Source organism: Pagrus major, chromosome 13, assembly GCF_040436345.1.
Source record: "Pagrus major chromosome 13, Pma_NU_1.0".
Taxonomy (NCBI): domain Eukaryota; kingdom Metazoa; phylum Chordata; class Actinopteri; order Spariformes; family Sparidae; genus Pagrus; species Pagrus major.
The window spans coordinates 19,500,507-19,514,774 of NC_133227.1; the positions used below are offsets into that span (position 1 = coordinate 19,500,507).

The following is a 14,268-nucleotide window of genomic DNA, read 5'->3' on the forward strand; positions in this document are numbered from 1 at the left end:
TGTTGCTAAAGTTAGGCCTTCTTAAGTTAAATGCAGGGTAAATTGTGATGTGTTCACTGTTTTGGTGATATTGTAACTGTTTTTATTGGCTGAATGTGATGCAATGTGAAAGTATGTGTTTATATTATACTATTTGTTTTAAGGGACAGTAATAACTAGTGAGGATCCAAGTAAAAACAAAGTAAACTAAAAAAGAAAAAGTGGAATACTCTGCTGCCACGTTAAACCGCTGTAATAAGAAGGGAATGTAACTGCATGCAAACTATGTCCCGATTTCATTCACTGGACCAGAGATGGTATCTGTAAGTGCCCCAAAAAACCACAAACACTATAGGTAAATCCAACAGTTTAAATTCAAATTACTTTATGTCACCAGGATAATGCTGCTGCTTTACAGGGAATCCTGGGTAGCCTGCATTATGTAAATCATTTTAACAATTGAGTTGCAAAAAAAAAGAAAGAAAGAAAGAAAGAAAGAAAGAAAGAAGCTGTCATTGTCTTTTGTTTTATGTTAATCTATGGAGATGTGGTCACTATGGTTACGAAGTTTCTCCTACGTCACTACCGGCAGTTTTCGGGACGCCAGGAAGAACAGAGCGTGCGTGCGCCTGCCGATGAATGAAACCGACGGGCAAACTTCATTCATTCATTTCACTTGTCGACGAAATTTGACAGCGTTTGCCGATAATCACATGTTAGCTTGTTCAGCCGGGTAAGGATACTTTAGCCGTGTAGCACAGTCAGCTAATGCTAGCTAGTTGGCAGGTTACCTCGCGTGTTTACATTGTTGCTAGTCAGTGTTAGCCATCTCATGCTAAAAATATCAACACCAGAGATTGTCGGTGTTTGCTCCGATTAGGTGGCATTTGGCCGTCGTGTCTTGAATTAGCCGAGCAAAACAACACATGCTCGACAACAGTGGTGTCATGTTTCAATCTCAGCGTGTCACCATCAGCTACTTTCTGTGTTTTTGCTCCAGCTACAGTGTGCCATCCTGACTCATCCCCTGTTACTATCCCCTCTTTTTGCTAGGAGTCCGTCCGCATGCTTGTGACTGTAGCTGGAAATATCTGCTTCTAAGTGTGTGCACTCGTCTGTGCCTGTGCATACATCACTCCAGCTGCAGCCGAGTGTGTGCGTGTGTATGTGTGTGAAGAGCCCGTGTGTGCCATGTCGGTGTCAGTGATCATAAAGTGGGGAGGTCAGGAGTACTCCATCAGCTCTCTGTCTGAGGAGGACACAGTGATGGACCTGAAACAGTCCATTAAGACCTTGACCGGGGTGCTGCCAGAGAGACAGAAACTACTGGGACTCAAGGTCAAAGGTGAGAGGGCATCAGTGATCATGAGTGCATTATACTTGGGGGAGCTCGTGTAAATAATGCAATATAATTATAAAAACCTGGTGCTCAGTCTGATGCCTGCTTGAATGTCAATGTCCCTTCACCTTCCAACTGAATCTCTGTCTCGTCCTTCTGTCCCTTCTCACTTTCATCTCTGCCTTCAGGTAAACCTGCAGAGGATGAGGTGAAGCTGGGCTCTTTGAAGCTGAAGCCAAACACCAAGATCATGATGATGGGTACCAGAGAGGAGAGCCTGGTAGGTGAAAGTGTGATAGAGAAATTAACTGACTACGTAGAAATCTGGTTGGGACTCTGACTAAAGGACTGTTTGCTCAGATAACTGGTGATGTGCCTGAATGACTGGCTGATCTGCAGCTTTATTAGACATAAAAGATGTTGAAAGAATAAGTAGATCAACTGTTAGCTGTTGACTACAGTGTTTTAATGTTTGTAGGCTGACATGTCCCCTAACTACACTTATTTACTGTGTTGTGATAAAGGTGTCCCTTGGCTCACTGCCGCTCTTTAAACTGTGCGTGTTTGTTTTGTTTTGTGAAGGAAGACGTTTTAGCCCCTCCCCCTGAAAACGATGATGTGGTCAATGATTTTGACATCGAGGAGGAGGTCATTGAAGTGGAGAACAGGTTAGATGTTTAAATGTGATTTTTTATTATTATTTTTTTTAAATGTGTCTGGCTGTGTAGAAGCAAAATTTGTGAGAGGGCGTAAGGGAATATGTCTGTGTGTGTCTGAGATACAAATGTTTGGCTGCGTGTCTAGAGAGGAGAACCTGGCTAAAATAGCCCGCAGAGTGAAAGACTACAAGGTGGAGGAGCTGAACCCTCCCAGAGAAGGAAAGCGGCTGCTCGTACTGGACGTGGACTACACACTGTTCGGTAAGAATATTAAGAATATGACTGGGAAACAACTGACCGTATGGCAGCATGTTACTGTAATACCGCATCGCCACTTTTTCTTCTGTTCATGTGTGCACAGGCATATGTTAAGAGAGGGCCACAGGGTCCAAAATCTGTATCTGCTGTCTCCTCCTGTAGTTGCAGTCAATACAAGAAGATGCTTAACAAACTCTAAATCCATCACTGTTTGTCAGCCTATCAGTTGCTGATTTAATCCAGGACATTGTGCATTGATGTCTGCATGCTGTGTGTGTTTAGATCACAAGTCATGTGCAGAAACGGGTCAGGAGCTGATGAGACCATACCTTCACGAGTTTCTGACATCAGCCTATGAGGACTACGACATTGTCATCTGGTGTATGTATCTCTCTCCTCTCCTCTCCTCTCCTCTCCTCTCCTCTCCTCTCCTCTCCTCTCCTCTCCTCTCCTCTCCTCCCTTAAGGTGTTAACTGGACCTAGTTGCATGCATTACTGTAGATGAGTAGAAAAATGTTGTTACTCGTAGGCCACTGGATTACCTCACTACAACAGTTTTTGTTTTACATCTACCAAGTACTTACTATGTTACAACTATTTTTTGTTTTTGATTTCCTCTGTGAATGTTGGTACTCAGGAATCTTTTGGAATATACATCTTACATATGTTCTTTCTCTCCTTAGCTGCTACAAGTATGAAGTGGATTGATGCCAAAATGAAAGTAAGTATTCCACTTGTCCTTATCAGAATCATTATAGTTTTATGTTTGTTTTTTGTTTCCGATTTAAATTTTTGTTTTAAATTCCGTTTAGTTTTAGATAGTTTCCAGAGGGAGTGAGTTTGCTCTTTTCAGTTTAGATTTGATTTTTTAAAAACGTTTGGTTTACAAGAAGTTTTGAGTAGTTTCAGCGTTAGTTTTAGTTTTAAGGGGGTATTTGTCGGGGGCAAGATTTAAGAAGTTCAGAATAGGTACTGCAATACAAGCACAACACTGTGACTGCAATGAAATCACTGTCATGTGAAAAAAACATATGCATACTCCTTCCAAACTGATAGACTAAAACTAATGACATTTCCTGTATTTTGTATTTTATTTTAATTGGTTTTGTGACTACACAAAATAATTTCATAGTTTTCTTGATCTCAGTTAACTCAAATGTTTTTTCACATTTAGTTTTAAACTTTTAGTTTAGTTTTAGTTCACTATAATAATCTTGGTTCATATAAGTGTTGTCTTCAGAAATCTGATTATCACCATCTGACTGTCACCATGACTGTACTGTCACTTTTTTCTTGCCAAAAGGTGGCAGTGTTAATCCATTTAACCTCCAGTATTGAGGGTTTAGAGGGGAACAGAAACTCACACTACTGTCTGCCTATGTATGTGTGTGTGTGTGTGTGTGTGTGTGTGTGTGTTTGTCTGTGTGTCTGTATGTGTGTAGGAGCTGGGAGTGACAGACAACCCAAACTACAAGATAACGTTCATGTTGGACAGTGCAGCGATGATCACAGTACACACCCCTAAGAGAGGAGTTGTTGAGGTTGGTACAAATCATAAATTATAAATATCGGCCTGTTTCACTGCGGCAGTAACACACATTACTGATGCGACAGAAGAAAGCATTTATATTTATTTTTTATATATATTTCATTGTGTGGTGGGCTTTAAACAAAATCACAGGATGTGCATTGAGTATAAATTTAGAAAAAGGGGAAAACACGTTTTATTATTCACTCAACTTGCAACAACAGTATAAGAATGTATACTGCACCATGCCCGGCAGCTGTGGTATCCTCTGGAGAGCCTTCCACAGCTGAAGGTGTGAGTTTGTGTGCAGTGACACTCGTAGTGAAGGATCAGTTAGAGAAAGGGCCACACGCACACAGAGCAATAATAACATGTCTCTTCCTGGTGTTTTTGGCTTTGTGATAAGATAAAAGCACTTATATAGTGTGTTTGCTGACATGTGTGTGTCCAGGTGAAGCCTCTGGGTGTGATATGGGGGAAGTACGGAGAGTTTTACAACAGGAAGAACACCATAATGTTTGATGACATCGGACGAAACTTCCTCATGAATCCACAGAACGGACTAAAGGTAGCCGGCCAGCATCACTGCATCGCTTTGAGCCTCTTCTCTTCCCCATCATTGTCAGCTTTATGCTCACATTTTGCTGAAACGTCTTTTGCCTGTGTCTGTGTTTGATAGATCCGGCCCTTCATGAAGGCCCATCTTAACAGGGAGAAGGACAGGGAGCTGTATAAACTGGCTCAGTACCTCAAAGAAATCGCCAAGCTTGAAGACTTCAGTGGACTCAACCATAAACACTGGGAGAGGTACGCACACACATGCTTGACAATAATAAGGACGATTGCAAAGTAGTAGTGAGATGCTTGTAAATCCCTCGTCTCTGAATATGATCTGCTGCCATCAAGACGAGGCCCCTCTGTGTCAAAGTGCAAATCAAGCCGCTTGAAGCAATCTTTGTTTCAGTCTCCATCAAGCCTCTGAACTCGTATGCTAAATCTTTGTGGAAAACAGCAACTTGTAGCTCTTCTTCCAGGATCTTTTTCAAGTGGCTGTGTTTTCAATGTCAAGTGTCTCTTTTATGTTTTAAGATGCTCTGTTATGAAGCAACTGTCTAGCATTGTGTCAAACGCTTTTTTGGTTTTTGTGTTGTTTTTTTATGTGAGCAAGCACTGTGCCCAGGACAAATTTCCCCTTGGGAACAATCAAGTTTCTCTCATCGTTGTCTGAAACCAAAATAAATTCATCGAAATATGTCTAAAATCTGAAATATGTACATGTGTGTCTATAGGTACCTATCTAAGAGGCAGCACCACTGAGGGGGGACTGCATCCTCGGCAAAGACTGGGGCTGGGCGCGACCATCCCATGGTCCACTTCTCACACACACAAACACACACACACACGCACACAAACTTGACTATAACAAGTCCTTCATTTCAAACCTTACGACAGATCCAACACTAACCCTCCAGCCGACAACACTCAAAAGCTCAGGACTGAGATGGGCTTCCCAATTTCTATATTTGCATGTTCTCTGTCTCTCTCCCGAATCTCACACTTTTTTTTATTTCAACTGTTGTTTGCATTTATTACAGAAATAATTGCAGTTACTACCAGTCAGTGTGGTAAAACCTGTGTGGGTTTAAAAACTACTTCTACATGCCAACTTGTCTAAAATACATCTTGAAATCCAGTCAAACAGCTTCTGAAAATATCTGAGATCTGATAAACCTGCTTGATCTTCCAGATGGCTGAGGTTTACAGCATTTTCACATTACTAAAAAATAGTAAATACTTTGATTATCAAGCATCTTTGTTCTACCAAGTAAGTTAAAAAAAGACACAAATATAATTTCATTACGGTTAAGGTGTCATCCACCCCGTACAAGGCTTAAGTTTACATCTTTGAGAAGGAAGGATTGAAAAGGATTAAATCTGAAGTTCAACAGAAAATAATGAATAAGAACAAGTTACATAACATGTATCTAAAAGTGTCTTCACGAACTGAGGATATATCCACAATTTAAAGGTGCAATGTGTTTAGAATTTTAGTTGAAAACATTAACAAAAATTATCAACAGAATGAATAAAATTCAGTTTTGACGTTATGGAATCTATATTGCCTGTTGCAGAGATATCTACTGAAGTTAGCATGCTGACCAGCTAGCACTGGTACAAAGCCCCTATGTTAGCAGTGTAAACACCAACAGTCCCCTGGTCCCCGAGCTCCCAGTCCAAGTATGAATCTTACTGCAGTACATTCGACATCAAACCGACATCTGCAACCCACACAATTTAATGATAATATGCAATAATCCTCAAAGCTGCTTTGACATAAAAAGCTGTTGAGATCAAGACTGGTCGTAGCAAAAAACTGTCGTTCCTTCACTAGACACAGGCCTGTGGGTTAGAGGATGTCACATGTGTACTGTATACATGCACAGTACTGAAGGCACGTAGATGGTCAGGTGGATTGGTGTGTGAGCATATTTGCCCAGAAATGTATCTCCGTTGTTACATGCCACCACTGTGGAGGCACACAAGGTTACACACAGTCAGTCGGTTCTAGTTTTTGTTTTTTGATGCAGAACTCGTTGGTCTGTGTTTTGTTTAGAGCTTTTATTGAACTGTTTTGGTAACTTGAAATGTTAACGAACAAAGTGAGAGTGAGAGATGATGATGAAACGCTCATTTTACAGTTTGTTCTTTGGTTGCTTCTTCATCGTCTGCGCTTATTGTCAACGCTTATTTTAAGTTATGGATGAAGAAGGGGAAGTGTCCGGGGAAGGTGTTTCCCCTCCTTATGAACAAGTAGCACCTGAAGCTCTTGGAAACGGGGGATGTGATTTCTTTCAGATCTTGTCAGGTTTACAGCTCTCTTGGACTTTTCAACTCCTTTTCATTTATTGAGATCTACCTTTTTGTGTTTTCCTCATCACATCCCTGACGTCCTGGCTGTAAATATGACAATAAACCTTTTTTTGTACCAATATTGCCTGTATTGTTCATTCTTTCTTTAGTCATAATCTTTTATAGTATTGAAACATTTCATCATAATAATCACAGTGCCAAAAGGTGCAGTAAATAAAAATGTTCAATTTATTAAGAATGATTTTTGAGTTGTCAATAAATACTTTACAGATATTATATCTTTTTACAAAAATGTTTGAAATTTAAAAAAATAAAATAAACAGGAGTATAAAATGTCTTCTTCACTCCTTGTGTTCTTCCTTCCTCTATGGCTGCAGTTCAAGGAAAGAGCAGTTCACGGTATTTTTGTTCACTCTGGAGACAGGAGAGGTTGGAGTGAGTCAGTATGGATCACATCAATGTTTGTGGCATGACTTGGTATTATCTCAAGAAAAATCATAAACACTACTGTTGTAGAATACTCAGTCAAAACAGTTCTTAATCTCAATGGTTTGAGTAATAGACGGTACTTACAAGCAGTAGCTCCAGGGGCCAAACGGCCCTCTGGTGTGCTTGTCCTGAGCTCGCACACAGATAATATACCTCTTGGTTTTGAAGTCGATCTCAAAGTTAGTTTCCTCAATGTCCTGGTGCTGTACAACAGAAGAGGAGACATATTGAAGACAAACAGATGCTTTTTTACACTATAGAGATGTGTAACTGGAAGCTGACGTATTAATTACCCTTATGGGCTTGTCGCTGTGACACGTGTCTTCGTTGTGGACCACCTTGACCTGGAACTGCAGGCTGAAGAAGCTGCAGGGCTTCTCCCAGGTGTCAGGGTAGCTCCAGCTGAAATTCCTCCCATCAGTGATCTGCAGGTTCTGGAGATTTTCCGGTCTCACTAAATAGGGCGAGGAGGGGGAGGGATAAGGTGGAGACGGGGAGGAAACAGTACAGTGAGGAGTTTTCTGATGCTTGTTTTGTTGTTTATTATCCAACCAATTAAGGATAGACCGATTATAACCCTGGCTGGTTATTTTTATTTTTACTGCAAATATCGGTTTGAAATATAATTTATTGTTCTCCTTGATTAATAATTATTATTATCTGCATCAGCACCGAAAAAAAAAAATCCTCAATCGGGCATTAAAATACAATCACTTACCGATCTCTCTCAGGTAGAATGTCTTTGTGTAGGCCTCCAGGCGAGAGTAGCTATATATGTAAATGATGAGGGAGATGCGATGCTGTTCCTCTTTGAACGGGCAGCTGGCATCTTGGCACTGAATGCTGGATCCGTCAGCATCCACCACACAGGGAATATTCTCCAAATGACTGGAATGAAGACAAACTGGTTGGTACAAATACCATCTACAACAGGATACATGATCTGGGATGAGTGTTGTGTGAGCCTCACCGTTCGGCCTTCACCAGGAGCACGGCGGCGTTGGATCTGTGCTCTGCTTTAGCCCAGGTGCATTTGAAGGAGCCTGAATAGTTAGGTGCTGAACAGCGGATGTGACCTGGAGGAACAGAAACACTTTTTAGCTTCTGTTTGTGTTGAATGTCCCAGCTTTTAGACATCAATAAATCATTGCAAGATTAATTTTAGGATGTTAATTTAATTACTGTGAACAGGCCAAACAACCGAGGAGGAGATTGCCAGCTTCATACCAGCTTGTTTACTATATTTAACATTTTGTTCAATCAAGTCAGGCACAAAACACATTGCCTTATGGCACGAAACCAGAGAAAGGATGAAGTCTTTTTAGTACAAACAGTGCCGAAGCTTTCAGAGCTTTCACAGGATCTTGCGATTTGTGAAAGGTGGCAAAAGAACCTTTTTAAAAAAATGTTTCATTTCTCCAATAAAGCAAAGGAGAAAAGGCTTTCATCTAGGAAACAAAATACTTTTCGGGTCTCTTTTGAGAACCACTAACACTAACAATATGATGATGGGTGTGCACATTATGTCAACCACATACTGCACCAAGCGTGTTTATGCTACAGCGATTACATCAAAGTATCACCATGAATTTAAGATGCTGTGCTGGATTTACTTTCTTTCCATTTCTAAAGTTCTCTTTGTCCCTCTCTCTGTCCAGCAGCATCCTTCCTTCCCATCATTACTCCAACTCTGATCCTTGTTTTGTCCACTTTCTTTGTACATATACCTCAATGTTCATCTTATCTGTTGATCACTGTCAGCTTTTGGACCGCAGCCCTCTACCTCTGTCTATTTGTTCCCCATCTTATTGCACTCTCCCACCATCTTTCTTATCTATTCAGTGACATCTATCCTCTAGTCTCCTCCAATAACACAACAAATCTTTATCTGTCTCTGTTTGTCATTTCTTACAATGTGTAGCTGCTTTGTTCTTTCCCTTCATCCCCCTTTCCTTCATCTTTCTTATCTTACCTTTCCCATGGGATTTTTCTTTCAGTATGACAGTCCTGTTTTCCACTTGGATCATGATCACGGTGTGGTTGAGGTATTCTCCATCTGGGCCGAGGTGACAAGTGTAGTTTCCCCCATTCATCTCCTCCACCCGGACGTTGACCTGATTCCCCTGCAGAGCTGGGACCTCCAGGCCTGGGAAAAGAGCATGGGTCAGTGTAACCCTGATGCCTATGCTTCAGTTTGTCATAAAACAGATAATGTGCTACATGATTGAAGTTTAATTTTCTGCAGAAAAATCTGTATATTAAGATTAATTAGCATTGTATCATGTCATAACATATTGTATCGTAACATATTGTATATTGTAACATATCTTATCATAACATACCATATCATATTGTATTGTATCACATTGTATCGTAATATATCGTATGGTAATTTATTGTATGGTAACATATGATATTGTATGATATAGTGTGGTCCCAGATCTTATCATTACATATCGTATTGTAATTTATCGTATCGTAGCATATGATATCATATGATATTGTATTATATCTTATCATAACATCATATTGTAACATACCTTATCATATCCTATCGCAACATATCATATCGTAATACTTGCTTCATATCGTAAAGTATCATATTGTAACATATTGTACCTTGACATACCGTTACACAACATATCATAACATATCGTATTGTGACATATTGTATCATATTCCTATATATTATATCATAACATATTGTATCGCAACATGTCGTGTCATATTGTATCATAACACATCGTAACGTACTGTATTGTAACATATCGGATTATATCGTATCATAACATATCATATCGTAACATGTCATTTTGTATTATAACATACCGTATTATAACATATTGTATCATAATACATCGTATAGTAACATATCATATTGTAACATATCCTATCATATCTTAACATATTGTATCATAAACATAAATTTGTTTTTTGCACAATGTGTTATCTGTATATTTAGACTCATTAGTGTCGTAACATATCATATCATGCCATACCATATGTGATATATTGGCACATCAGAAGTGGTAGTGGTAGTAGAAGTAATATCAGTGGTAGTTCTATTAGTAGTAGTAAAAGTTGTATTACCGTTTTTCTTCCAAGTCACAGGCTGGTCCTGATAAGCTTCTCCACAGGTCAGAGGAACATACACCATGCTGCCTTCTTCATTAGGCAACCTCAGGACCAGAACTATTTTATTCACAGACAAGAGACACGCACATACACACAGAGCATATTAAATCAACATTTATTGCATGTGAGGTGAAGAGACAAATGAAAAGGAAAAGTAATAGTCCGTAGAGGAACGAGGAGGTACCAACCATTATCCATCAAAGTCTCTATCTGGTGCTGGCTGCTGTCAGAGCTGGCACTGCACAGTGCAGCATACAGAAGCATGAGGAGCAGCGTGCGCATCTGAAAGAAACGATGACACGATAGTATAGTACAGGGACTAGAACCATTTTTTCATTAGTTCTAATATTTTTATAAGCCTCTGACTCTTCAATAATAAATATGGTTGTTAGGAAGAAAAAAATCCCTTCAACCAGCAGGTCCAAAATTGTCATTGACAATGGTGTTTTCACAGTTTCTGAAAACTTGACATTCTACAAATACAAGTAAACTCTTAATCTGAGAAAGTATCTACAATCCTAAAATTAATATGGTGGAGTAGAAAGTACACTATTCCTGAGTATTAAGTATCCAAAATGTGGATACTCAAGTAGGACAGTTGTTCCCAACCTTTTTCTCTTGTGATCCCTTAAAATGAAGCAATGTCTACTTGCAACCGCTCTATAATGTATAATGTATATGTATTTCTACAAGCTGTGACCAGTTCAACCAAAGATTTTTTCTTGTATCTGGAGAGAAATCTGTGTCCTGGATCTTATCTCTGAGGTCTCTCCTGTCACTAGATTTCCTTATTCTGAGAGCAGCAGACAGGCTGTCATCTTTTTGTGAGTTGGTTGAAGCGTGTTAAATCTCTTCCTTTCAATATTTCTTCCTCTTAGTTTTATTTAGATTTTATTTATTAAGAAGGAAAATTAGCCTGTAGTTTCCAAACAAAAAGTTTTATCTTCCTTCTGTAAATTATTAATTATTAATTATTATTAATTTGCAACCCCTCTTGGGAACCACTATACTCATGCATACCAGTACTTCTAAAGTGCATTTAAATAATTTCAGCACATGCGTGAAAGTATCTCTTATGATACTGTAAGGAAAAAAAGAGTCTGAGACCAATGAAACGTGTTAACCTCAATATATTAGAATGAATGGCAACACTTAATAATATGGATACAATAAAAAAAAGTTTATTTATGTAACTGTATTCATTTAACAATAATGTAAATGTTTGGTTTTGAGGATCAATTTGATTAGAAATAGCTTCACATGTTCTGTCTGCTTTTAGAGGTTGAGCAAATAACACGAGTCTGAAATTAAGTTTTATGTGACTGAAATCCAGCTCCTTATGATTGCATATCAATCAAAGTATGTAGTAGCTGTGAATGAAGATTCCTTAACTGATGGTCACACAAAGTCGTATTAACCTGATAAGTTGTTGTAAGTATTCCTGATAGATCCTGCATTGATTCATAAATCATCATAGTCAAGTGTTAATCCTCCTTAAATATATTGTCTGTACCCTGATTACAACGTATTACAAAGACAGACAGGACAGAAAATGAGTGAGTAGATCTTACCTTGACAGCTGGACTTGATCCAAAAAATACACAACTGAGAGCTGACTTGGTGAGATGGCTGCACTGAGCTTGAGTTCAGTTTGTCTGCATGAACTTGGCGCACTATTGCTGTTTATATGCAGTCCAGAAGCAGAAGGTCGAAAAACCCCTAGACACATAGAGGAACTTTTGCCTGTGGGTGTGTGGGATTTATTACCTGAGAGTATGATGACATTAAATCATGATTCCATCAGCTGGAAACACCAAAGGAATTCATATTAATAATGAAGCAGAAGAATGGATTATTTCTTCACATAGCTTCCCATCTGACTCTCTATCTTCTGTTCAGCCCCATTCATGCAGTCATGAGGGAGATAACCACAGAGGAGGACAAAAGCACAATTATATCATATTCCATTGTAAAATTGTGTGTAAGTGCAGCCACACTTGAGGAAGGAAGTCGAAACAACAATAGAGACAGAAACCGCGGGAAAAGGGAACTGTGAAAGTATGACAGTGTGTGGTGGTGAAAACTGAACAGGTACTTTGGAGAATGGTCATGAGCATTCTCAGGAATGAGAACAAGAAAGCAAAAGTGTCTGCATGAACAACTCCATTAAAGTGGAAAAGGGAAGATGTCGCTGGGATGAAATAAAAGAGAAATGCTTTAATCAGGGAAACATCACATGGACGTCTCCTTTAGTTAGTTTTGTGAACACACTGTTCTTTGACCATGTGAAAAAAACAAAACAAACACAGTTGGGAAGTTACCTGTGCAATGATTTATGGAGGGGTTTCCATTGTTCATTCTGAACTTATTTTAACCACCATATTCAACTATGTCAATCTGTAATGACAGGCAGCAGTCGACCATTTCCTTTAAATACACTCCTAACTTGATTATAGTAAGAGGTTTCTTTTTTATTCAACATCACTGTGTTTATGAAAAAAGGTGATAGATGACTATAGTTGTTCAAGATTGGTGTGCTTTGTGGTACTGGACAAAATCACCTTTGCACTGAATCATATATCATGATGTCATACACTCTCCCAAACTACGCACTCTGCAAAGAATAAAAACTTCCATTTCTCTTTTCACAGCTATCGTAATGAAAAGTAACATATCTTCTCTGACTACAAACGGAAAAAATGTTGTATTAACACCTTGATCTAATGCAGGTGTGACGTCAAAAGGTATTTCCAGAAAAAGCCAATAATGAAGACATGAGATCTAATGCCACATTGCCCACATATCATACCACTTCCCCTCTGCCTGTTACTCATGCACAATGTGACTTTCCAAATATAAAATCTTTATGAGTGACTGATGTAAGTTCTGAACAGCAGTTAACGTGTTTAGTGTTCGGCAGACAGGATGTTGACCAACAGGTTAGTTCTTTCCTCATTCCACCGCTGGCTGAGCGGTGTTTGATTACTTGACTGGGAATGCCAGTTGGCACCACTTCATTCAAGCACAATGTTTACAATGGCTTCTTCTCTCTCGAAGGCCTCTCTGCATCATTGTATTTTTTGAGGAATTTTCCATGATCTGTCTTGAGTAGGTTTCCAATAAGGAAGTTGAAATGAAGAAAGGGGAAGCTAATTATAACGTCAGTTAGAAATGGAGTCCCCTAACATAAAGGACCAGCTTCAAGCACAATATTAACAATCAATATAAGCTTATCATGGGGTTATCAGTGCTGGCATATACATCTGCAGTGAAAGGTGAAGATTGGGGACAGTTTTGATGGGCTGAGCTTAGCATAAAGACTGGAAGCAGGGGGAAACAGCTAGCCTGGCTATTTCAAAATTAAAAAAATTAATAAATCCACCTAAAAGCATCTCTAAAGCTAAGTGTGTTGGAGCGATTTCTTTGCCAAGTCAGCCTGTTCTGCTTGTTCCCTGATGGCGACAATACTTGAAACTACCGCACAAAGCTCCCCATAAAACTTTGTCATAAAACCGCAATTTACAGTTTGACATTTTTATTCGTGTACAGGTTGAACAAACAAGATAAAATGTGCCATACTGTAGATAGTGAGATCTTTTTTGATCATGAAGCAGGTACTGCTGTGAAAGCATCAAAACACAAAATTTACAGAGAAAGGCACACAGCCTGTATTTAGAAGTTGTGACTTTATAAAAGCCGCCAGGACTTCTGTAAGGTTGTGATGTCACAACTATACAGTCACCGCCCTCAACACAGCTGTGGTAGCAAAATTACGAAAAGAAATAGGTTGGAAAATGGTGGGCGATGCCTGCTTAGGCCTGTGAGAACTGACAAATCACAGCAGACTGGGCTTTTCAGACCGAGGGTGAATAGAGGTGCTGCAGCAATGGACAGTAAAAAAAAAAAGTGTTTTCTGAACATTAAAGCATGTAGACGTTTAGTGGACTAAAGTATGAACCTTTAACTGAGCATAATGTAACCTTTAATTACTGAGCATTAGAGGTGCTGGT

The 14,268-nt window shown here is 39.2% G+C and overlaps 2 protein-coding genes across 2 annotated transcripts; one reads left to right on the top strand and one right to left on the bottom strand.

Annotated features, from left to right (window-relative positions):
- Positions 1-625: 625 nt before the first annotated feature.
- ublcp1 (ubiquitin-like domain containing CTD phosphatase 1) lies at positions 626-6,720 on the top strand. The gene is made up of 11 exons (XM_073479777.1): positions 626-712; positions 1,033-1,324; positions 1,507-1,598; positions 1,901-1,986; positions 2,123-2,238; positions 2,518-2,616; positions 2,919-2,956; positions 3,678-3,776; positions 4,215-4,331; positions 4,443-4,570; positions 5,053-6,720. The coding sequence occupies exons 2-11, from the start codon at positions 1,171-1,173 to the stop codon at positions 5,078-5,080; spliced, it is 957 nt and encodes a 318-aa protein (XP_073335878.1). The 5' UTR covers positions 626-712; positions 1,033-1,170; the 3' UTR covers positions 5,081-6,720.
- Positions 6,721-6,841: 121 nt separating this feature from the next.
- Positions 6,842-11,919, bottom strand: il12bb (interleukin 12B, b). Its single transcript, XM_073479735.1, has 9 exons — positions 11,830-11,919; positions 10,447-10,540; positions 10,214-10,315; positions 9,096-9,269; positions 8,094-8,199; positions 7,842-8,011; positions 7,417-7,577; positions 7,208-7,326; positions 6,842-7,048 (listed from the first exon to the last, which is right to left on the bottom strand). Exons 2-9 carry the CDS (start codon positions 10,538-10,540, stop codon positions 7,000-7,002), a joined length of 975 nt encoding a protein of 324 aa, XP_073335836.1. The 5' UTR covers positions 11,830-11,919; the 3' UTR covers positions 6,842-6,999.
- Between the last annotated feature and the right edge of the window lie 2,349 nt (positions 11,920-14,268).